We start from the raw sequence: 20,919 nt of genomic DNA, 5'->3' as shown, positions 1-20,919 counted from the left end.
TGGATCCTCATTGGTCAGCCCTCGGAGGCGTGGACCAATCAAAACTTTCCTCGTGTCGCCAGGGCCCTCCCAGCCGCCGCTCGCCGAAGCTGGGGGCGGGTCTCTCCGGCGCGGACCCAATGGCAGCAGAGGCGGAGCGCCGTGCAGGCCGGCGATTGGCTGCTGCGGCGGGCCCTGTCGGAGTCCGGATTGGCCGGCGGCGGAGACGGAAGCGACCGCTGGCCGAGTTGCCGGAGCCCTGCCGGGGCGATGTGGAGCGCGGACCGCGGTCGAGCTGCGGGCCCGGCGCTGCTGGGGCTGCTGCTGGCCCTCTCGCTGTCGGGGGGCCGTGCCGCCAAGACCGACGCGGGGCTCGTGACCTGCGGGTCGGTGCTGAAGCTGTTCAACACGCAGCACCGGGTGCGGCTGCACTCGCACGACATCAAATACGGATCCGGTGCGCGGCCGGGGCCGCCCGACGGCGGGCTGGGCGCTGGGTCCCCGCGGGCCAGGGGGCTGGGGGTCCTCAGGGCCGGAGGCCGGCGGTTTCGAGGGCGCGGTCGGGACGCCGTTCGGAGCGGTGGACCTCGGAGTGCGACCAGAGGCGGGCGGGGGGCGGGGAGCGGCTTGTGGAGCCGTTGGGTCCCAGGGTCGAGGCCGTCGGGAAAGCGGAGGTTGTCCGGGGGGACGGTCGGCGTTGCCACGTTGACGGCCACCCCGGGGATGGGGTGTCGTCCCCAGGCAGCGGCCAGCAGTCGGTGACCGGCGTGGAGGCGTCCGACGACGCCAACAGCTACTGGCGAATCCGCGGCGACACGGAGGGAGGGTGTCCGCGCGGGTCCCCGGTGCGCTGCGGGCAGGCGGTGCGGCTGACGCACGTGCTCACCGGCAAGAACCTGCACACGCACCACTTCCCGTCGCCGCTGACCAACAACCAGGTGAGCCCCCCTGGCTTGTGAGCCGCGGGGCCTGGGCACCTGCTCAGAGCCCCAGCTTCCTCTGTGAAATGGGAGCGTCAAGTTAGAAGCGTTTGCCCGGCGCCCACTCTGGGGACAGAGAGATGACCCCCACCGGCGCCTACCCCCTGGAGCCTTCAGCTCCGCGGGGACACAGCTGGAAGAGCCGTCTGGCTGGAGAGCTCCACTCCTGGGCGGGAGCTGGACCCAGGAGGGGGATCCACACGGCAGTTGCGGTGGAGAATGGGAAACTCCGCAGCGAGGAGGCACTCAGGCCGGCCCTGGAAGGATGAGGAGGAATCCAGGGAGGAGATGGGCGTCTTCCCAGGCCTGGACAAGAGCCTGCCTGTGTGCGAGTTCATTGGAACTGGGAGGGCGGTGGGGTGGAACAAAGGGTGGTTGGGGGCTTATCCAAAGAAAAGGATGAGATAATAGAACCTTGACTGTCAGCCTGAGTGGCAGACATGATGCTGAGTGAAGGTCAGAGGGTTTAAGACAGAAGGAACTGGAGGAGGAGGGAGTGGGGGAGGCCTTGACTCCTTGGGGGCCAGTGGTCGCCACCCAGGTAGGTGAGATGGGGTGTGCACGTGTTTGAAGAGCCCGTGTTGGGGGGACTCAGGGCTGGGGGGGTGGTCGCAGTTGGCAGCTGCGGAAGCTGAGTATTAGGGGGAGGTATAGGGAAGTGAGTGCCGCTGCCTGGCAGGGGCCCGCAGGGGCCTCAGGGCTCCCTCTGTCACGACTGCGGTCCTCACCCCCTCTGCCCCCACAGGAGGTGAGCGCCTTTGGGGAGGACGGCGAGGGGGACGACCTGGACCTGTGGACCGTGCGCTGCTCAGGGCTGCACTGGGAGCGAGAGGCTGCCGTGCGCTTCCAGCACGTGGGCACCTCCGTGTTCCTGTCGGTCACTGGCGAGCAGTACGGGAGCCCAATCCGGGGGCAGCATGAGGTGCATGGCATGGCCAGTGCCAGCGCCCACAATAAGTGGAAGGCCATGGAAGGCGTCTTCATCAAGCCCAGCCCGGAGGCCCCTGGGGGCCACGATGAGCTCTGAGCGCTGTGGACCGGGGGGCAGAGGGCTGCGGGGGGCGTTGTCTGCAGACGACTCTCCGGGGGGACTTTGGCTTTGTAGGGGTTCTCAAGTGCCTTTATGATTAAAGAATGTTGGTCTGTGGTCGCACTTTGCTGTGAGCCTGGGGCTGACCTGAAGCTGCCAGCTGGTCCCACTCAGCATCTCTTCCTCAGTGTGAAAGCTCTGTCTCCAGCACGGCTGGTGGCTGAACCCATCCAGACCTCTCGGACGCTCTTCTGTGCACTCTCAACACTGCCCGGGGCCATCACAGCCCCCTCCCCCCACCCTCAGATGGCCTCCAGCTCCATGAACCTTCCTGAGAAGGGCTAAGGTCTCAGCAGATTGCAGCAGCCCTGCTCCCTACCAGCTGGGATGGGCACAAGCTGGCCAGTCTCTCGTCCCTTGAAGGGCATCCCTTCCCCTGGCAGTTGTGACAGTCTGGACCCTTGGCTTTGACCAAGCACTGGGCCAGGACTCTGCCCATCTGGTGGAGATTCATATCGCAAGATCCCTGTCTCCGTGCAGATCGGCACCCCACACACTCAGCTGGCCCCAAACCCCGGAGGCCCTAACAGAACTTAAAAAGGTATTGCAAGGGAAGATAACCACAGAGGACTGCCGCCTGCAGACATCTGAGAAGGCTTCCTGGAAGAAGAGTCACACTTTGAGCTGTCAAAGTGTTGACATCGGCTGGCCCTTGACAGAGGACGGTAATAGCAGTTTTGCTGGTGCGTGGTGCCCTCTAGAGGTGATGGCAGAGATTACAGGCTGAAGGACTTGAGCTGCGGGGGTCAGAGGGTGCCACTTTTCCGGCAGGAAAGTAGCCCAAGGAGAGGCCGGGGGTGGCAACCAGTGGGAAGGGCCTTGGAGGAGCGTGAGCACCTGACTTCCGAGAAGTCAGTTGCCCTTAGGGCGTGAGAGGAAAGCTCTAGCCAGTTGTGAAACCTGAGAGGAAGGGAGGGTCATGATTACGCCCCGTTACTCCCATGTCCCTTCCCCCAGGAGGTCCTGCTCTGCTCAGACCTTCTGAGCATCGTCTACTACCCTCCACTTCTCTCCCACCGCTCACCTGGCCTGAGACAGGCGTGCAGGCGGTTTGTTGGGAAGTGATCCCAGAAAACACTGGGGAAGGAGTGGGGCGGAGAGGAACCCACAGGCAGCTGGTAGAACATGCAAGTCGGGGGGGGGGGGCAGTTATCCAACCAGGGTACCTTCTCTCACTGGCTGAGGGCTGCGGGGCGGCGGGGTGTCCCTCTGCAGCCCTCTCACTTGCCCTGGATTCAGCAGCCAGGACAAAGCCCTCAGGCGCTGGCGGCGAGCATCCTTTCTGTAGAGGCGAGTGCTACCGGGATGTGGGCGCCTGCAGTGTGAACCGCACTGAAAATCCCAGGGGTGCTCCTCTGGTCTATCCCTGGCCCCACTGAGATGTGAGAGCCCACTTCTGCCTCTGTTACCGCCCTGCCACCACACACACACGTGAGGAGTGTTAGTTAACAGCGGACTCCAACAGTCCACGGGAGGAATCCTTGGGTAAGGCTGAAGCTGAGAGCAGGTGAGGTGGCCGCAGGCGGAATGCAGGACAAGACCAAAAATTAAAACCGCAGCAGCAGCCGATCTCTCGTTTATTGAAAACTAAGTGCCTGCCAGGCACTCGGCCAGCGATTTACACAGCGTCTCATTTGCTCGCGGCAACAAATCTATGAAGCACAGCATGTTCAATTATCGTCTTAATTTTTCAGAGGAGGTTTACCGAGGTTGCTAAAGATGCAAACCCAGCTCTGTGTGCCTTCCGAAACATTTGCTCTCAGGCTCTGGACTGAGCGAATAAAAGAGGAGGGGGCCCAGACGCGCAGTAGCCTAAGTACTACCCTCTCCAACACACACACACTGCAGCTATGTGAGGGCCGGCGGCGCCATGTCCATCCTCCCGGGTCACCAGCCCCCCGGGAAGCACTGAACGACTGCTTATCCACGGTCACGCAGGGACCCGAGTGGCGCCCCCTTCCCTGTGCCTTCCACGGATCCGCAAGGCTCCGGGGGGCGGGGTGGGGGTGGGCTCCAATACCTTGTCCCGCACACAGCCCAGGCCCGCCCGGTGGTTTCAGAAAGATCTCATTCGGTTCAAGTCCGGCGATGCGGTGTGGTTGAGCGGGGAGGGGGTTACCCCAGCCACGAAGCCCACCGCAGCCGAGCACGCCACCGGGGAGGCACCGGGAGCAATCCCAGTACGCCAGACGGGGCGACCTGCAGCCGCCGCGCCGGCTTAGGTTTGAGCGCGCGCGCGCGCAGGTCGGGACATTTTCCTCCCGTCGTAGCCCCCTCCGTAGCGGGTCTGGCCGCGCGCCCGGCGCCCCCCACCGGGCTTCTAAGCGCCTCGCCCCGGCGGCGATGAAAACTCGCGGAGACTCGAGCTGCGAAAAGGCGGGCAAAGTTCCCTTTGATAAGTTATGAATGGGGAGGCAGTGTTCGCAGAACTCATTGTTAAAACCGCGGAGCCGTAGCCTCGGTCCGCGCGCGACCAATCAGGGCCCGCAGGCTATTTTGAAATCGCTGCGGCCCCAGCCAACGAGCGCGCGGGGGGCGGAGCCTTCGCCGGCGCCGGCCAATGGGCGCGGCGCTATGCTAAGGAGCCGGGGGCCGGGCCGCCGCCTGTCAGCGGGTTAAAGATGGAGCCGGCGGCCGGAGGGCGCCACGAGGTGCGCGGTGGTCCTGGGGGGCGGCTCGGGCGGACGGCCGCCCGGACCTCTCGCCGCCACCTCTCGAGACCTGCCGTGGCCCGGGGGGAGGAAGGGGCGTCCGCCGCGTGAGTAGCCGGGTCCGAGGTGGGGGCGCGGGACAGGGAGGGCCCTCTCCCGCCGGAGGGGTTGGTGTGGAGGGGCGCAGCCCAACACCCAGGGCGCCCCCCTCCGAGCAGGGGACCACAGAGAGCCGGGAAGCCCCCTCGTCCCTCTTTTCTCTGCGCCGCCGGGCAGAGAGTCTCCCGGGACAGAATGAGGGGCCCAAGTTGGGGGCCAGGAGCCAGGGGCCGGGGCCGGGGGCCTGAGTTGGCGGGGGCGCGCCGGACCGGCGTTGGGGGGCGGTCACCCTTCTTTTCTCCTAGGCGCGGGCCGGGCAAGGGCTCAGGGTCGTCAGGCTGTATCCACCCCCGCCTCAGGCGCCAGTGGGCTTCTGACCGCACTGGAGCGCGGGCCCCTCTCCTTTGTGTGTGCGCCCTATCCACGGTCCGCTCCAGCTCAGGTGCTGGAGCCGCCCCTCTGTCTGGGGTCGCATACCCACGGCTCTCCGGAGGGTGCCGGGGAAGGTCTGGCTCCCCTGGGGGTCCTGAGAACCCCAGGGACGGCAGCCCCCGCGGTGAGATCCCCTCCGGCCCTGCTGTCTAGGAATGGGCCCCTAGCCCCACCCACTTGTGCTTGCTTCCCGCCCTGCGTGTACGGGGGGCGGTGCGAGTCCCTCCTGCTGGCCGCAGGTGCTCTGACGAGGTTGCACTACTGTGCTTTGAGGAGCAGTGCAATGATATTGTCAAAGCATCCGGGACCAGCCTTGGAGACCCCTTCCCCCACATTGCCACTTCCCTTCCCCAGCGGCCCGGACCTGCACGCCCTCCCCTCCCCCCTGCCCAGCGAGCTCCCTTCTCCATGGAAACTTGAGATCCTGGCCAGGCCTGGGCCTCTGGGGTCAGAGGGCACCCTTCCCCCAGGCGGAGGCCCCGCCCCAGTGGGCCTGCATTCCGGGTCTCAGATCCAGGCCGCCCCCCCGGAGAGGCGCTGGCAGGCCTGCCTGACACTCTTTCCCTGTTGCACTACTGTGCGCCCCTGGCAAGCAGTGCAATGATGAAAGGGCATCGGTCGGGCCCCGCCCGCCACCCACCGCGCCTGGGCAGGGAGTCTGGCCGCCTCACTCCACTGACCAGCAAGGAGACACAGGTGCGGAGCTGGGCTGGCGGGCGCTCCATCGGAGGATCGGAACCGCAGAGCGGGGAGGTTCTTTCCCAACCTCTCCATCTAGGTTGTGGCTGGACAGGGGCTGGGGCAGACTCAGAAAACCTATGGCTTGAAAAGGATCTTTGCAACCAACTCCCAGGTAGGACGGGGTGGGGCTCGAGGTTTGATCAGGACCCTGTGGACAAAGAGGCCCACTGCTTTGCCTGGAGGGTTGGCCTGGGCCTGGTTCAGACCGAGCTTCCCCTGCCTTGACCTCCTGGGGGCGCCCTGAGCCGGGCCCTCCTGGCACGCCTGGGAAGAACGTTCTCCTGGGTCCTCTGCAGGAGCAGTGCTAGCTGGGGTGGACGGTGGGCTCAGGAGATGGAGCCCTGTGCCCGCCACCCACGCCCACTTGTTGTCTTACAGGGATGTGTGCTGCCCTGAGCCTGCAGGAGGGATGGTGAAGTGCCCAGCATCCCACCACACAGCTGGAATCGGAGGGACTGGAGCCGACTTGCCAAGGAGATCGGCCCCAGGCGTGCCTGCAGGGGCCCCTCAGCATCAGGACCAGACACAAAGGATTTTCATGTGCCCAGTGGCAGCCATCCAAGCCTGCCTCCTTGAGAGGGGGCCCATTCGTGTCTGAAGGGGCATTTGGGAGTACCCTTCATCAATGGCTGTGCCCAGAGGGACAGTGACTTCACCCCCTGCCCTGGGGTAGATGCCCTGGCACCCAGGGTAGGATGAGGGGCAATGACACATGCTTGTGTACCTTCTAGGCCTGACCCCTTGCTCCTGTGCAGACTCTGTGCCCCATGGCCAAACATGCCATGCAGCTGTTTCCTGCCTTTGCTGGGAACTCAAGGCTCTGCTCGAATGTCCCCTCCTAAGGAAAGCCTTCCCTGGGCTCCAGGGCGCCCAGTGTTCCTCCACTAGGGTCTGTTAGATCACATTTTCCACCTGTGGCTGAAGCCCTCTTTAGGAGCCCCTGAAAGAAGCAAACACTTCATTTTTGGCCGTGCTTGACATGGCATGCTTTAAAAAACCCAAAGAAACATATAAAGCATTATAAGCATAAGCATGAAGGGGATGTTAATCAAGGGCCTGCCTGACCTCTCAGAGGATGCTTGTCCTGGTTTTAAAAAGCACATACTATGTATTTGAGAGTCAAGTCCGTAAGTCACAGGTGGCCGGCTAGGCAACAGGATGGAGATTTGGAGGCAGATGTATCTGAGTCTGCCTGCAGCCGTAGGCAAGATACACAGGCCAGACCTTCTCCTTCCTTGCAGGAGAGAGGCCTCAAAGTGGGAGGAAGTGAAGGCCACCTCCTGTGTTGGGGACAGCTGGGGCTGGTGGTTTGGTGGTAGGAGGTGAAAAAAAACTCAAGATCTCAGGGCTGATAGAAGGGGGTATGGGGAGGGGACAGGAACCCTAGGGGACAGGAACGTCCAGGGAGCCCCCCAGACGCCAAGAGGCTGGAATGGATGGCAGTGTTGGTCCCTGGCTATTAGGAGGGGAAGTGAGGAGCAGGTTTTGGAGAGGGGGGAGGGGGAAAGATGCCGCCAGACTCCGCTCTGCTGAGTGTGAGACACCCAGGAAACGTATGTGTGGGTCTGGAACCCAGGGAACTTGGGGCTCAGGCAGTTCTGGGTTGGGACTAAGAAGCGGGTAAGATGTCCAAGAAGGAATGGGGAAGACCCTAACGTGGAGAGGACAGAGGCTGGAGAGTAAATCCAAAGAAAAGGTGGCAACTCCAGGCTATAGGATTTGTGGGCCGAGAGACGTCTCCAGGGCATTGATGTCCCTCAGGTCCTACAGACCCTGAGGAGGGGAGCGGCCAGGGTGTGGGGGGCCTGGAGGCAGCCTGGGGTCCGAGGGTCTAAAAGAGATTGCGAGAGTTGGCCGGCCAGGAACGAGGGTGGGCCTGGTCTGGGTGCAGCGGTGCGCGCCCCGTCGAAGCCTGAGGGCGCATGCGCGAAGCGGCGGGCATTGTCACGTGCTGCCGTCCGGCCCGCGGTCTCCCGGGAGTGGCCCGAGCGGTCTGGGCGGCGGCGCGTGCGGTGGCTGGGGTACAGCGGTGCGTCCCGGACCGAGCCCCGACGGGCACTCGAGCTCCTGCCCTCGGGGCGGGGTGGGGAGCTGGGCGCGCCCGGACCCCGGGGATCCCGCCGGGATGGTGGCGGAGCTGCGATCCTCGGGGGGCTTCCCTGTCTCCCGGGGCGGGGGGGGGGGTGGGCGCGCCCAGCCCCGGGGGACTCCGCCCCGAACGCCGTTCGGTCCCTAGGCAGCCGAGCCGCCGAAGCCCTCGAGGATGGAGATCCTGGACGAGTTCGACCGCGAGTTCCCCCAGACTGTGACCTTCTGCCAGCTCATCTCCGAGGAGGACTTCGAGAGGCAGGCGGCGGCCTGCACGGAGCGCGCGCTGCGCCGCCTCTTCCGCAGTCTCGACCGCAACCCGGCGCTGGCCGAGCGCGTGGTGCGCAAGGGCAAGCAAGCCGAGTGCGAGCGGCGCGGGCTCCTCTCCTTCCTCTGGGTGCGGCCGGCCGGGCGAGGTCGGGGGGCGCGGGGTGGGGGGCGGCCGGGGGCGCCGGCGTGGGGGCTTCGCGGAGGCGGCGGCTCAGGCGTCTGGCTTCCTCCGCGCCGCCTTGCCCGCGGCCCTCGCAGGCCAAGGCGTCGCGTGCGGTCCAGGGGGAGCTGAACTGCTGTAACAGCATGAGCGCCCTGGAGATGCAGCAGCGCTTGGAACAGCTGAAGAGACGCATCCACCGCGTGCACCTCTACTCCCAGGGTGAGCCCACCGTGCGCTGCGCTGGCCCACCCGACTCAGACCTCCCCGCGGCACCGCAGCGGCCTTTCCACGCCGGCTCTGTCAGTCAGGACCCCCGGAGGCCCGCACACTGTTTGGGTGGGAGGCGAATTCGTGTTCACATGGGGACAGGTGAGGGTAGAGCTGGAAGGGGGCCGCGTTCACTGCCACACCGGGAAGGCAACCCGGGAAGAGGCCACGCTGTTGGAATCCCCTGTGAGGTGGCGTGATCTCGCTTCCCTCGCTGATGCCCTGAACTGAAGAACTGTGTTGTCCTCTGGGGAACCCACTCGATCTGTGTCCCTCGTCAGGGTCCCCTGGTATGTTTGCTTGCTCCTCTCTGCCTGTGTGTCTTGGACGGTTGCTCTGAAACTGTGATGAGGTTTGGATTCAGCCCTTGGGTGTGTCCATGTTGAGGGTCCTACGATGGCGGCGGACGCCTGGGCAGGGGTGGGGGCAGTCCCACGGCACCCTTTCATCCAGCAGCTGACCCCCACAGCACGTGTAGCTTTCACCACAGCCTCCCAAGGCATTGGCCTGGCCTATTTATTCCTGTTTTACAGAAGAGGAAATGGAGGCCCAGGGAGGTTGCCCAGCACACGTGGGCCATACATGGTGCTGAATGGGGGCTCAGGCCAGGGTTGCTCCAGGTGCAGGCCCTCAGCCTCTCATCAGCGCCCCCGGCAGTGCTCTTTTTCTCCGGAGGGCCTTGTTGACCCCTACTATGCTGATGGGCTCCAGATTTGAACAGTAGAAAGACCCAAATTCATGAGGACAGGGGAGGGGGGGTGGGGAGGCCCCGGCTGTCTCCCTGAGCTCACTTCTGCAGGACTCCCTCCCCGTGGGCTCTCTGCACACCCCCAGGATGACCCGGGGCTGGGTGGCGTTGGTGGGCTCACTGGCAGACTGGCAGACTCCACCGTGGGTGACTCCAGGGTGAGTGGCAGGCTAACCTAGGTGGTGACACTCTGTCGGTTCCCATGGAATTCTGTCCTGACACACAGCCTGGCGGGGCTCTGGCCTGTGCCTTGGGTGGTTCGGACTTCCCTGTGGGGTGGCCGAAGGGCCAGGGAGATGGCGCGTGTGGGTGGCCATCAACGGTGGCCTTAGGTGTGGTCACCCGGTGCCCTGTGTGGGCCTGGCTCCCCTGCCCGTGGGCGGGCCTTTGTCTGCCCTCCCACACCTGTCCAGGCCTGGGGCATATGCTCACGGACACCTCCTGTCCCAGATGCCAAGAAGAGGGGGAGGAAGAGGAAACCGAAGAAACCAGAACGCGTCGTCTGGCAGGACCGCTCGACCTCCCCGTGCCTGCCCCCAGCTCTGCTGCCGCCTGTACCACCGCTGCCGCCGACGGCCTCCACAGCGGCCCCGCCACCTGCTGTCTACACTATGCCCAGGGTCTTTGGCCCCTTCCCTCCGCTGCCCAGCACATCGGTCAGTGGCCTGTGGAGGGGCAGCCTCTGCGCCCTGCTCAGAAGCACCCCAGCAATTCCCTGGCCCCATGGTAGAGGCTCCCAGAATGTTCTCTGCAGGCAGCATGATAAGGGCCGCTCAGCTGGCAGTGTCGGGTGGGGAATACATGGGACCCCACCTGCCTGACCTCAGGGCACTCGGCCGGACCCCGCGGCTCCCAGGGGATGCCCGCTGCCCACCTCTCCTCACGGGGGCCATTGTCCAGGCTGCCCTCGGAGTGCCTCTGCAGCGCCCTTCCTCCTTGGCCGCCCCTCCTGACTCCCGCTTACCCGTCACCTGCCCCCAGGCAGCAGTGGGACCTCCTCCGCAAGCTCCCAGGCCCTGTCCCCCTAACACCGAGCCCCGGCTGGCCCCCAGCACAACCTGACCTGTTTGCCAGTTGGTGGAAAGGCACAGCATGCCCCTAGTTCTTGGAGAAGGTGCTTCTCTTCCTGAGCAGAACCCCACGCTTGTCCTGTTTCCTTTGTTTCCCGCAGCTGGAGAAAGTGGAAGTTTCGAGGTCTGAAGTGAAATTAAACTGGACTGGCTTGTCATCACACCCAAAGAGGTGGGAGGATTTATTCGGGGCCCCAGGTAGACGGCAGACAGAAGGGCTTAGGGGAGCATGCTCTTTGGCCCGTCCGGAATCCCGGCCTCCCTCTCAGATGTCCCTCCTACATCCTGAGTGCTCCCTTCCCCTCCTCATCGGCTCGTGCCCGGCCCGTGCCCCCCCACCCCCCGCACCGAGGCTGAGCCCCCTGCCTCCCCCTGTCTTGCAGCCACATGGTCGACCTGACCCCCCTGGTCCTCAATCCTGGGGGCTTCCACTTCTCGTACCTGACCGGGAATGACATGCACAAGCTCCACCTCCCCTGGTGAGTGTGCCCCTGGTGAGTGTGCCCTGGAGGATGTGCAGGGTGAGGTCCCTCCCACTTCCAGGAGGGACCCTCGTGTCGTCGGGGACCCTCATGCTGGAGAGTGGCTGCCCCTTCCTACTGCTTGTAGTGGTGGGAAAGCATCAGCTGGGGCAGCTCTGGGATCTTCCATACGTGGTTCTGCAAATCAGGTGTTTACTGAACGTGTGGTTTTCTTTAAATTACCTTTTTTTGTCAAGTATTTCCCATGTCATTGAGTGTTGAGATTGCAGCTTCATTGCATTAGAGGACTTTTTTGTTTTTAAACAGCTTTATTGAGGCATTATTCACACGGCATGTAATTCACCCGTTGAAAAAAATACCAGTGCTGGGAATTCCCTGGTGGTCCAGATGGGCCCAGGGTCAATGCCTGGTTCAGGGAACTAAGACCCCACAAGCTGCACAGTGTGGCAAGAAAAACCAAACCCAAGACCCCCAAAAGCCTAGAAACTCACCAGTAGTGAATGCGGAATACCCCCACCTTGTGTGGCTGGAGCGTCATTGGCCCGCTGCCCTCCTGCGCTGGCAGAGCCCCTCGGTGGGGCCAGCTCTTGGCGTCCTGCTGCGTGGGCTCTCTGAGCAAGCTGTGCTGCCTCTTGGTGCCGTCACCAAAAATGAGTTCTTTTTGTTTTTTAAGTTTACAGAAGCAGAACACATTCCATGGGAAAAAGTTCACAATACAGCAATGAATACATAAAACACGAGGGTGCCGACACGTCGGTTGCTTTCGTAAATCAAGGCAGGCTCACACTGCAGCTTGTTTCTCCCGCTCCCATACCACTGGCCGTTTTGCCTCTCTGGGCTGTAAAGACCAGCTTCCTGCCTTATAGTCCACTGCCGGGCCGTGCCCTGGTTCCTTTGGGCGTTCCCTGACGGATATTTGGATCGTCTCCGGGTTTACACAGTCACAAGCGTTGCTGCAGTGCACAGCTTTGAGCAGACATCCCACGCGAGGGGTTTCCGGCAGCAGGAAGGCAGCGAGACTGTCACACAGCCTGGGTTTCGTGGTGTGTTCCTGATGGCCCTGTGTGGTGTCTGCGCCTCCTGAATCCAAACCCATGTCTTCTGTGTCTCCTGCACAGGACCTCAGTCTGTAGCAGCCCCGCCGCCCCCGAGGAGACACCGTCCTCGTCTGTGAAGGCTTCCATCTTCACCCCGCCTGTCCTGCTCAAGTTCCAGCCTGTGCCCAAACCCAGAGGTGACTCAGAGACTGACCCTGGCAGCGCAGAGTCCGCGCCCCACCAGAGGGACCAGTCGCCGCCTCTGTACAGACCACGGCCGGAGGGTGAATAAAGTTCCCTGCTGCTGTCTCCTTAGTGCCGCGCTCTCCCCTGCGCCTGACCCAGGATCTCAGCCCTGGGCCCTTGCAAAGAGCAGCGCGCAAGGGGAGCTGCCTGTGCAGTACTGACTCTGCGACCCCTGTGGACCTCACTGGATCCCAGAGTTACAAGACTACCAGTTTTTGCCACGCCTGGCCCCCAAACACAAGCCTTAGCAACAGTGGTCTGTGCCCCCCATGGGATGACAGTGAGCCAGTGAGTCGGTTTCCAACTTGGCGCCTCCCTAAAGAGTTTCAAAGACACGTGACTCTGATCGCCTTGCATGCTGACCTTAAAGTCGACCTGCATGTGAGATGTGCGTCCTCACAAAGTGTCCGATGATGCTGGCCGGTAGAGCAGATGTTGCTTGAGCTCTTGGGTATGCCCTGCACCTTGGTTGGGGCTTCCCAGGTGGCAAAGAACCTGCCTGTCCGTGCAGGAGACACAAGGGACACCGGTTTCATCCCTGGATTGGGAAGATGCCCTGGAGGCGGGCATGGCAACCCACTCCAGTATTCTTGCCTGGAGAGCCCACAGACAGGAGCCTGGCGGGCTGCAGTCCAGAAGGGTGGAAGAGAGTCAGTCGCAACTGAAGGGACAGCACGCAGCTCGCAGGCACTTTGCTTGTGACTGGAGATAGCAGACGAGCAGTTGGGGTCCTGGCTCTTGGGGAAGCCATGTCTCCCTGAAGAGAGAGAGAGAGAGAGGGTGTGTGTGTGTGTGTGTGCGTGCGTGCGTGCATGTGTGGCTAGACAGTACACAGATGGATTAGTACAGGATTACAAGTGGTAACAAGCCCTTGTAGCTGTATGGGGTGACTGGCTGGATAGTGGTACTCTGAGGAGAGTGGACCCTAGAGGGGGAGGAGGAGAATTCTGCTTTAGCAGACATATTGAATTCGAGTTCACTGGGTTGCCCGAGTAGAGGGCAGGAGTCTTGAGTGCTGGCCATTTAGCGTTGGGAGTCAAGCGATACAGGCGTTTAAAGCCGCGAGCCCGGGCAAGGTCACCCAGTGCTTGAGTGTAGGGGGAGGTCTGAGGCTTGGCCTGGGGCACCCCAACGTGGTGGTCCGGCCGAGGGAAGAGGCCGAAGGGATCACGAAGGCTTTGGACCTTTGGGCTTGATGGCCACCTGCCCCTGGGTAGCCCAGGAGAGGGGGCTGCAGGCAGTGCGGTCCGGGTGAGCGGTGAGAGGGCGGATAGCGAATGTGGGTGTCCATCTGGAGGTGCCGGCCTGGGGCAGAGATGGGGCCAAGGCCGGGGGAACTTCGGGGCTCCAAGCGGAAGACCTGAGAAGCCAGGTCAGACCAGGGCGGGTTTGGGATGGGATGGCGTTGAGCTGCGACCAGGCAGGCAGGCTAGGTAGGCGGTGCACAGAAAGCTGCAGAGACGGGGAGGCTTCGACGCCGAAACTGCTCAGCCCCCGGGCGCGGGGAGCCCCCGGGCGCGGGGAGCCCCCGGGCGCGGGGAGCCCCCGGGCGCGGGGAGCCCCCGGGCGCGGGGAGCCCCCGGGCGCGGGGAGCCCCCGGGCGCGGGGAGCCCCCGGGCGCGGGGAGCCCCCGGGCGCGGGGAGTCCCCGGGCGCGGCGCCTGGCGGGCGTGCACTCGGGGTTGGGGCGGGGGCAGCCAGGGACCACAGTTCCCGGCGTGCTCAGCGCTTGCTTCCGGGGCGGTTCGGCGAGACCCGGAAGTAGTTACGGAGTTCGTCCGAGACGCCGCGGTCGGAGGTGTGCTTTTTTTCCCCCGTCTGCGCTCGCTGACCCTGCCGTCGCCATGGGGAAGCGACAGCACCAGAAGGACAAGATGTGAGTTGAGCCGCCACCGCCGGGAGCGGGCCTGTCCGCCCCGCGCCCCGCCCCCGAGCTCCCGAGACGCCGCTTCCCCGGAAGCCTCCGCCGCTCCGCGCGGGTTTCCGGGGCCCCGCGCTCTCCGGCTCTTCGACGCCGCCTCGCCGGAAGCCTCCGCGGGCTCCCCCTCCGGCGCGGGTCTCGGGGGTCCAGTCCCCTCGGCTCCTCAGGCTCGCCAGCTTTTCCCTGGGGGCGTCTCCTCGGGCGCGGTGGTCGTCCCTCGTCCCCCAGTCCGCTCCCGAGCTCCAGCATCTTCCAGTTAAACCCACTTGGACCCCCGAGCTACCGTCGAATTTCTTTGATTTTCTTAACCGCCAGACGATATTCAGGACCGCTTTCCTTTAGGATGGACTGGTTGGATCTCCTTTCTGTCCGGGGGACTCTCAAGAGTCCTTTCCAAGAGTCTTTTCCGATGGTTTGGTTTTTACATGTGTGGATGTAAAAGTTCGAGTATAAAGAAGGCTGAGCGCCGAAGAATCAATGCTTCTGAACTGTGGTGCTGGAGAAGACTCTTGAGAGTGCCCTGGACTGCAAGGAGATCAGCCCTGGGTGTTCATTGGAAGGACTGATGCTGAAGCTCCAATACTTTGGCCACCTGATGCGAAGGGCTGACTCATTGGAAAAGACCCTGAAAGATTGAAGGCGGGAGGAGAAGGGGACGACAGAGGATGAGATGGCTGGAGGGCATGGGACCTCCCTCAGTGGACAGTTCAGTTCAGTCGCTCAGTCGTGTCCAACTCTTTGCGACCCCATGAATCGCAGCACGCCAGGCCTCCCTGTCCATCACCATCTCCCGGAGTTCACTCAGACTCACGTCCACCGAGTCAGTGATGCCATCCAGCCATCTCATCCTCGGTCGTCCCCTTCTCCTCCTGCCCTCAATCCCTCCCAGCATCAGAGTCTTTTCCAATGAGTCAACTCTTCACATGAGGTGGCCAAAGTACTGGAGCTTCAGCTTTAGCATCATTCCTTCCAAAGAAATCCCAGGACTGATCTCCTTTAGGATGGACTGGTTGGAAATCCTTGCAATCCAATCTTGAGGGACCCTCAAGAGTCTTCTCCAACACCACAGTTCAAAAGCATCAATTCTTCGGCGCTAAGCCTTCTTCACAGTCCAACTCTCACATCCATACATGACCACAGGAAAAACCATAGCCTTGACTAGATGGACCTTAGTCAGCAAAGTAATGTCTCTGCTTTTGAATATACTATCTAGGTTGGTCATAACTTTTCTTCCAAGGAGTAAGCGTCTTTTAATTTCATGCCTGCAGTCACCATCTGCAGTAATTTTGGAGCCCAAAAAAATAAAGTCTGACACTGTTTCCACTGTTTCCCCATCTATTTCCCATGAATTGATGGGACCAGATGCCATGATCTTCGTTTTCTGAATGTTGAGCTTTAAGCCAACTTTTTCATTTTCCTCTTTGACTTTCATCAAGAGGCTTTTTAGTTCCTCTTCACTTTCTGCCATAAGGGTGGTGTCATCTGCATATTTGAGGTTATTGATATCTCTCCCGGCAATGTTGATTCCAGCTTGTGTTTCTTCCAGTCCAGCGTTTCTCATGATGTACTCTGCATATAAGTTAAATAAGCAGGGTGACAATATACCACCTTGATGTACTCCTTTTCCTATGTGGAACCAGTCTGTTGTTCCATGTCCAGTTCTAACTGTTGCTTCTTGACCTGCATACAGATTTCTCAAGAGGCAGGTCAGGTGGTCTGGTATTCCCATGTCTTTCAGAATTTTCCACAGTTTATTGTGATCCACACAGTCAAAGGCTTTGGCATAGTCAATAAAGCAGAAATGTTTTTCTGGAACTCTGTTGCTTTTTCCATGATCCAGTGGATGTTGGCAATTTATTCTCTGGTTCCTCTGCCTTTTCTAAAACCAGCTTGAACATCAGGGAATTCACGGTTCATGTATTGCTGAAGCCTGGCTTGGAGAATTTTGAGCGTTACTTTACTAGCATGTGAGATGAGTGCAATTGTGCGGTAGTTTAAGCATTCTTTGTCATTGCCTTTCTTTGGAATTGGAATAAAAACTGACCACTGCTGAGTTTTCCCAATTTGCTGGTATATTGAGTGCAGCACTTTCACAGCATCATCTTTCAGGATTTGAAACAGCTCCACTGGACTTCCATCACCTCCACTAGCTTTGTTCGTAATGATGCTTTCTAAGGCCCACTTGACTTCACATTCCAGGGTGTCTGGGAGTCGGTGATGGACAGGGAGGCCTGGCATGCTTCGATCCATGGGGTCGCAGGGTCAGAGGCGGCTGAGCTGAGCTGTCTGAATGGCGAGATGAGGACGACCCCTGTGGTTTTCTGCCTTCCCCTTGACCCCGCTTCAGTCAGCGTCTGCCCGCGTTGCTCCTGTCGGGATCCCTCAACTCCGGGGGGCGCTCCATCCGGGGGTCAGCTGTCTGTCCTCGCTTCCTGGGGCGTGCCGGACCACCGCTCTCCCTCTGAAGCCCTTCCTCGGTGTCTGGGACACCACTCTCTGTTTTCGGGTTTCTTCAGAGACGGTGCTCTCTGGGTTCCCTCTCCTGGGTCCTCCCCTCCCCAGACCTCCTAGGTCTCCTCCCGCCGCTTCCTCTATTTCACACTCTTCCTCGGGTGATGGCCCCAGCCTGCCTTACAACACCGCCCCTGGAAGATCTGACGGGCTTGTGGAGTTCAGTGAGGGAGCCCCGCTGTGGAAGGGACTTTTTTTTGGTACATTTTTATTGAATTTGTACCAGTATTGCTTCTGTTTGGTGTTTTGGTTTTTTGCAGCAAGGCCTGTAGGAGCTTGGCTCCTCCACCAGGCATGGACCTGCACCCCCTGCATTGAAAAGCAAAGAGGAACTCGTTCACTGTCAGCACTTGAGCCTGCTCTTCCCCTGTTTTCCCCTCTCAGTGGTCACACCCTGGCTCCTTCTCTGGGGTCAGAAGCCTGGGAGTTTCCCTCTGGCCCCTGTCCCTCAGTGAGCCCTGCTGGCGCGGGCAGGAGCTGGCCGCGTCTTGCTGGTCCACCTGTCCTCTCCACCTTGGACCTTTGTAGCTGCTCTTTGATCGGTTTCTGCTGCCTCTTGCTCGACCCTCTGCACACCGCAGCCAGAGGGACGCTGTGAGGACTCAGGGCCCTGTCAGAATCCCCCCAGGGCCTTTCCGTCCCCCTTGAATCCAGTCCAGAGTTCTCCCATGGCCTGGGAGGACCCCCAAGTCTCTGTCCTCAGCAGCCCCCACTGCCGGGCGGGCGCGGTCCCTCTACCTGGAAAGCTCCCCCCCGGGTCATGCGACCAGCCACGTCTCACCATTAATCTACTGTTTTTTTTTTTTTTTTTTTTTTTACTTTATTTTACTTTACAATGCTGTATTGGTTTTGCCATACATTGACATGAATCCGCCACGGGTGTACATGAGTTCCCAATCATGAACCCCACTCCCACCTCCTGCCCCTCATCTAGCGTTGAATTGAGTTCCTCTGCGCAGGAAGACTGTCTGGGTTTGCTCACGGGTGTGTGTGTCGCCCATATCTGTGTTCTGTTGTGTTTATCACCGTGTGTCTGACACACAGTAGGTAAACACCTACGCATTTGCCACATGAGCCAAGTGACCCGGCCGTCAGTTTCCCTCCGAGACTGTCTTCGTGAAAGGGGAATCTCTCTCTCTCCAGGTACATCACTTGTGCTGAGTACACTCACTTCTATGGCGGCAAGAAACCGGGTAAGATGGGCAATCCTTCCGCTCCCTCCGGGCGTGTGGCGTAGTCAGAGGGTGGCGTCTTCGCTGTAGAGTGAGCCTGTGCACGTGAACAGTTAGCAAGAAGGAGGCAGCCGCGGTGGACAGACGGGCTGAGGACACGGCTCGCAGGAGGCGGCACCCGCGGCGGGGAGAAGGCGTTCGACCTGGGGCGGTGCTCCCTCTTGCTGGCTGTGACGGGGCTGTGCTGCCGCGAGTGGGGGCCGCTCTTCCTGCGGAGCTGGGCTCAGTGGCTGCGGCGCGTGGGTTTAGCAGCCCTGCGACGGGTCAGACCTTCCCAGACCCGGGACTGGACCTGTGTCTCCTGCGTCGGCACGTGGGTTCTTAACCACTGGACCACAGGGGAAGTGCCTTTTTTCTTTTAAGTGTTGGTGATTTTTTTTTCTTTTAAACATAGGTTAAAATAATGTCTGGTCTATCCAGTCAGTAATACAAAGAGCGACAGTGCCCGAAGCCGCCGTGGCTGCGGTCAGGAGAGCCCCCTCCCGCTCGCCGCCGGCCCGGAACCGGCGCGCCCGCGGGGAAAGCGGAGCCGGGAGCGGCCCACAGCCGGGCAGCTAGCGCTGTGCCCTGGGAGGAGCCCACCCGCGCCGAGCGCTTTTTCCTCCAGGCTCTTTCTTGGTGTATTTTGGTTCTGTTTTAGACCACAGCAATTTTTGCACTATGTAACTTAGATCAACATTTTCTTTTCTTTCTTTCTCTTGTTTTTTAGGCAGGCTTTACTATTCTTATTAAAATATAATGGAGCTACAATACTGTATTTCTTCCAGGTGTACAACACAGTAATCTGATATTTCTCTGCTTTGCAAAGAAAAGCCCAAAATCGGTCCAGTAGCCGTCTGCCACCGCGCGCAGTTGCTAGGCTGTCCCTGACTGTAGCCCCACGCCGTTAGGTTTCGCTCTTACGACTTACATGCACTTTCAGGTTTTGTTTCTGGATTTGTGTAAAATTTGCTTATTCATGTGGCTGTGCTGGGTCTTAGTTGTGGAACATGGGGTCTAGCTTCCTGGCCAGAGCAGGAACGCGGATCCCCCCGCATCGGGAACACGGAGTCTTAGCAGCTGCGCCACTGTGGAAGCCCCGGCATGCGCTTTTCCTTAAAATGTACTCGACTTGTTGGAACACATTTGTGAAACTCTTTACGGAGTAATTATTCTTCCCAACCTTTGTTTTTATCTCACACAGATGTCCCACAAACAAACTTTCGCCGTCTGCCTTTCGACCACTGCAGGTGAGAGTTGGGAGAGCTTCCCCCCTCGCGCGAGTATTCTGGGGTGCTCCCCTGCATCACAGTGAATCTGATCCCCAGAGATGCCAGGGTGGCTTCTGTCTGCATCCCCTGCTCGGATCTTCCCTGCGGCCAGAGGAAGGACCCGGCAGTGGAGAGAGCTGGGTGCCTTCCGACCAGGTCGTGTCATTAGCCGGGTGCTCACATCCCAGGGCGGTGTGCTCTGTCCTCAGGCCACCCGCGCAGCCCAGAGAATCCATGCTGGGCAGGCTGAGCTCCCCGGCCCAGGCGTCCCATCCAGGAAGGGGTTTGGCTCTGGGCTCTGGGCTGTCACGCTTTCCTTTCGGTCCTGAGTCTAAGCAGCAGCAGCAGCAATATTCGTGCTGCGCGGGCCTCCCTGCCCCTTGCCTGGGAATGTAGGTCACCGGGGGGCAGGGAGGGACACTGCTAGAGCCGATCGCAGGCCTTCTCCCTCATGAGGCTGGGGGAGCGGGCAGGGCTGCTGGTCCCCTTGGGCCCGAGTTTCCCCAAGTCTGAGCCGTGGTCAGCTCTGTCTGCACAGGTGTGTCTACACAGCATGCCACGTGCCCCCCGCCCCGCCCCGCCCCCGGCTTCTGAATCGGTAGGTCAGGGTGAGCCTCGAGAGCTGGCCAGTGTCTCCAGATGACCCCAGCACCGCAGGGAGGCTGGTCAGCTGTGGCACGGGGCAGGGAGGGCCCCCGTGGAGAGTGAGGGCTTCGCCTGTCTCGCTTGCTGAGGGAGCCGGGGAGGCCCCTGCGCGGGCGGCCGGGGTTCTGTCCGCTGCCAGCAGCCGTGTCATCTGCCTCCTGGGAGTGTGGTCTTGTGAATGGTTTTGTGGAGGTCTCTGGTTCCCAGAGCCTCCCAGAGGCTCATGTCTTGCCCGTTCTGTAAATCCTGGGGTGCTGGGGGAGGACGTGCCCTCGAGGCCCCGCGGGGAGAGGATGGGTGTTCACATTCTTGCTGTTGAGCTTGCCTCGTCGTTGCCTCCTGCTCCGGTCAGTCCCAAGCGGTACCCGGGGCTGGAGGAGAGCGGTGGGTCACAGAGGGCAGCTCCCTGGGATGGTGTCTGGGGAGGCAAGCCTGGTGCTGCCAGATTCTCCAGGTCGCAGGGCCTGACCCCCACTGCCCGACACGTGGGAAAGTGAGGCACAAGCAAGCCAGGTCAGAAAAGCCTTGAGGGCTCTCGATGGGAACCTCAGGCCAGAGAAAAGGCAGCCCCCCCAGGCACCAGGCGCCTCCACCTGTGGGCGCCGCTGCTCCTGAGCAGACTCTCCGCAAGGCGGCAGGTGCCCTGCGACCCCACCTCCCTGCATTGGAGCTTCCCGGTCGTCAGACCTGGCCTGCGTCATGTGCCCGTCCCTCGGGAGTATGCAGGAGCGGGGCCCGCTGCGCAGCGAGGAGCGGGCGGGGCCCCCAACCACGGCCGCCCGCCAGCGTCTCTGGGTCGGGAGAGGGCGGCGCTCAGGAGTGACTCTGCTGCCCCTCAGTCTCTCTCTGCAGCCCTTCACCTACCCGGTGTGCACTCCCGAAGGTGTCGTCTTTGACTTGCTGTGAGTTTCCCCTTGACGTCTAAGCTGGCGGATGTGGTGAGGTTGCTGGCACCCACCTGAGACAGGGCGGCGGGAGGGTGTGGGCTGCAGGCAGGGCCACGCTGCGGGCCTGCAGC

At 61.3% G+C, this 20,919-nt stretch overlaps 3 protein-coding genes and 1 long non-coding RNA gene across 7 annotated transcripts in view; all 4 read left to right on the top strand.

Annotated features, from left to right (window-relative positions):
• Positions 1-127: 127 nt before the first annotated feature.
• SDF2L1 (stromal cell derived factor 2 like 1) lies at positions 128-2,148 on the top strand. Its single transcript, XM_069558436.1, has 3 exons — positions 128-436; positions 721-917; positions 1,705-2,148. The coding sequence occupies exons 1-3, from the start codon at positions 250-252 to the stop codon at positions 1,984-1,986; spliced, it is 666 nt and encodes a 221-aa protein (XP_069414537.1). The 5' UTR covers positions 128-249; the 3' UTR covers positions 1,987-2,148.
• A 2,510-nt stretch (positions 2,149-4,658) lies between these two features.
• LOC138422871 (uncharacterized) lies at positions 4,659-7,002 on the top strand. Its single transcript, XR_011250047.1, has 2 exons — positions 4,659-4,807; positions 6,351-7,002. It is a non-coding gene; the product is annotated as an uncharacterized lncRNA (long non-coding RNA).
• Positions 7,003-7,772: 770 nt separating this feature from the next.
• On the top strand, positions 7,773-12,406 carry LOC138422353 (uncharacterized). The gene is made up of 7 exons (XM_069557109.1): positions 7,773-8,001; positions 8,209-8,457; positions 8,589-8,712; positions 9,959-10,164; positions 10,680-10,750; positions 10,962-11,057; positions 12,179-12,406. The coding sequence occupies exons 2-7, from the start codon at positions 8,236-8,238 to the stop codon at positions 12,387-12,389; spliced, it is 930 nt and encodes a 309-aa protein (XP_069413210.1). The 5' UTR covers positions 7,773-8,001; positions 8,209-8,235; the 3' UTR covers positions 12,390-12,406.
• A 1,673-nt stretch (positions 12,407-14,079) lies between these two features.
• The window catches only part of PPIL2 (peptidylprolyl isomerase like 2), a 19,527-nt gene continuing 12,687 nt past the window's right edge, over positions 14,080-20,919 (top strand). For all 4 annotated transcript variants that reach the window (XR_011250046.1, XR_011250045.1, XM_069558419.1 and 1 more), the window contains exons 1-4: positions 14,080-14,218; positions 17,918-17,967; positions 19,190-19,235; positions 20,741-20,803. Coding sequence is in view for 2 of the 4 variants with exons in the window: in XM_069558419.1 (XP_069414520.1) it covers positions 14,187-14,218; positions 17,918-17,967; positions 19,190-19,235; positions 20,741-20,803 (191 nt within the window). In the remaining 2 variants the exon portion in view is untranslated. The remainder of the gene's footprint in view (positions 14,219-17,917; positions 17,968-19,189; positions 19,236-20,740; positions 20,804-20,919) is intronic.

The sequence above is a fragment of the Ovis canadensis genome, chromosome 17, assembly GCF_042477335.2.
Source record: "Ovis canadensis isolate MfBH-ARS-UI-01 breed Bighorn chromosome 17, ARS-UI_OviCan_v2, whole genome shotgun sequence".
Classification (NCBI taxonomy): domain Eukaryota; kingdom Metazoa; phylum Chordata; class Mammalia; order Artiodactyla; family Bovidae; genus Ovis; species Ovis canadensis.
This window is presented reverse-complemented; position numbering and strand designations above follow the sequence as displayed.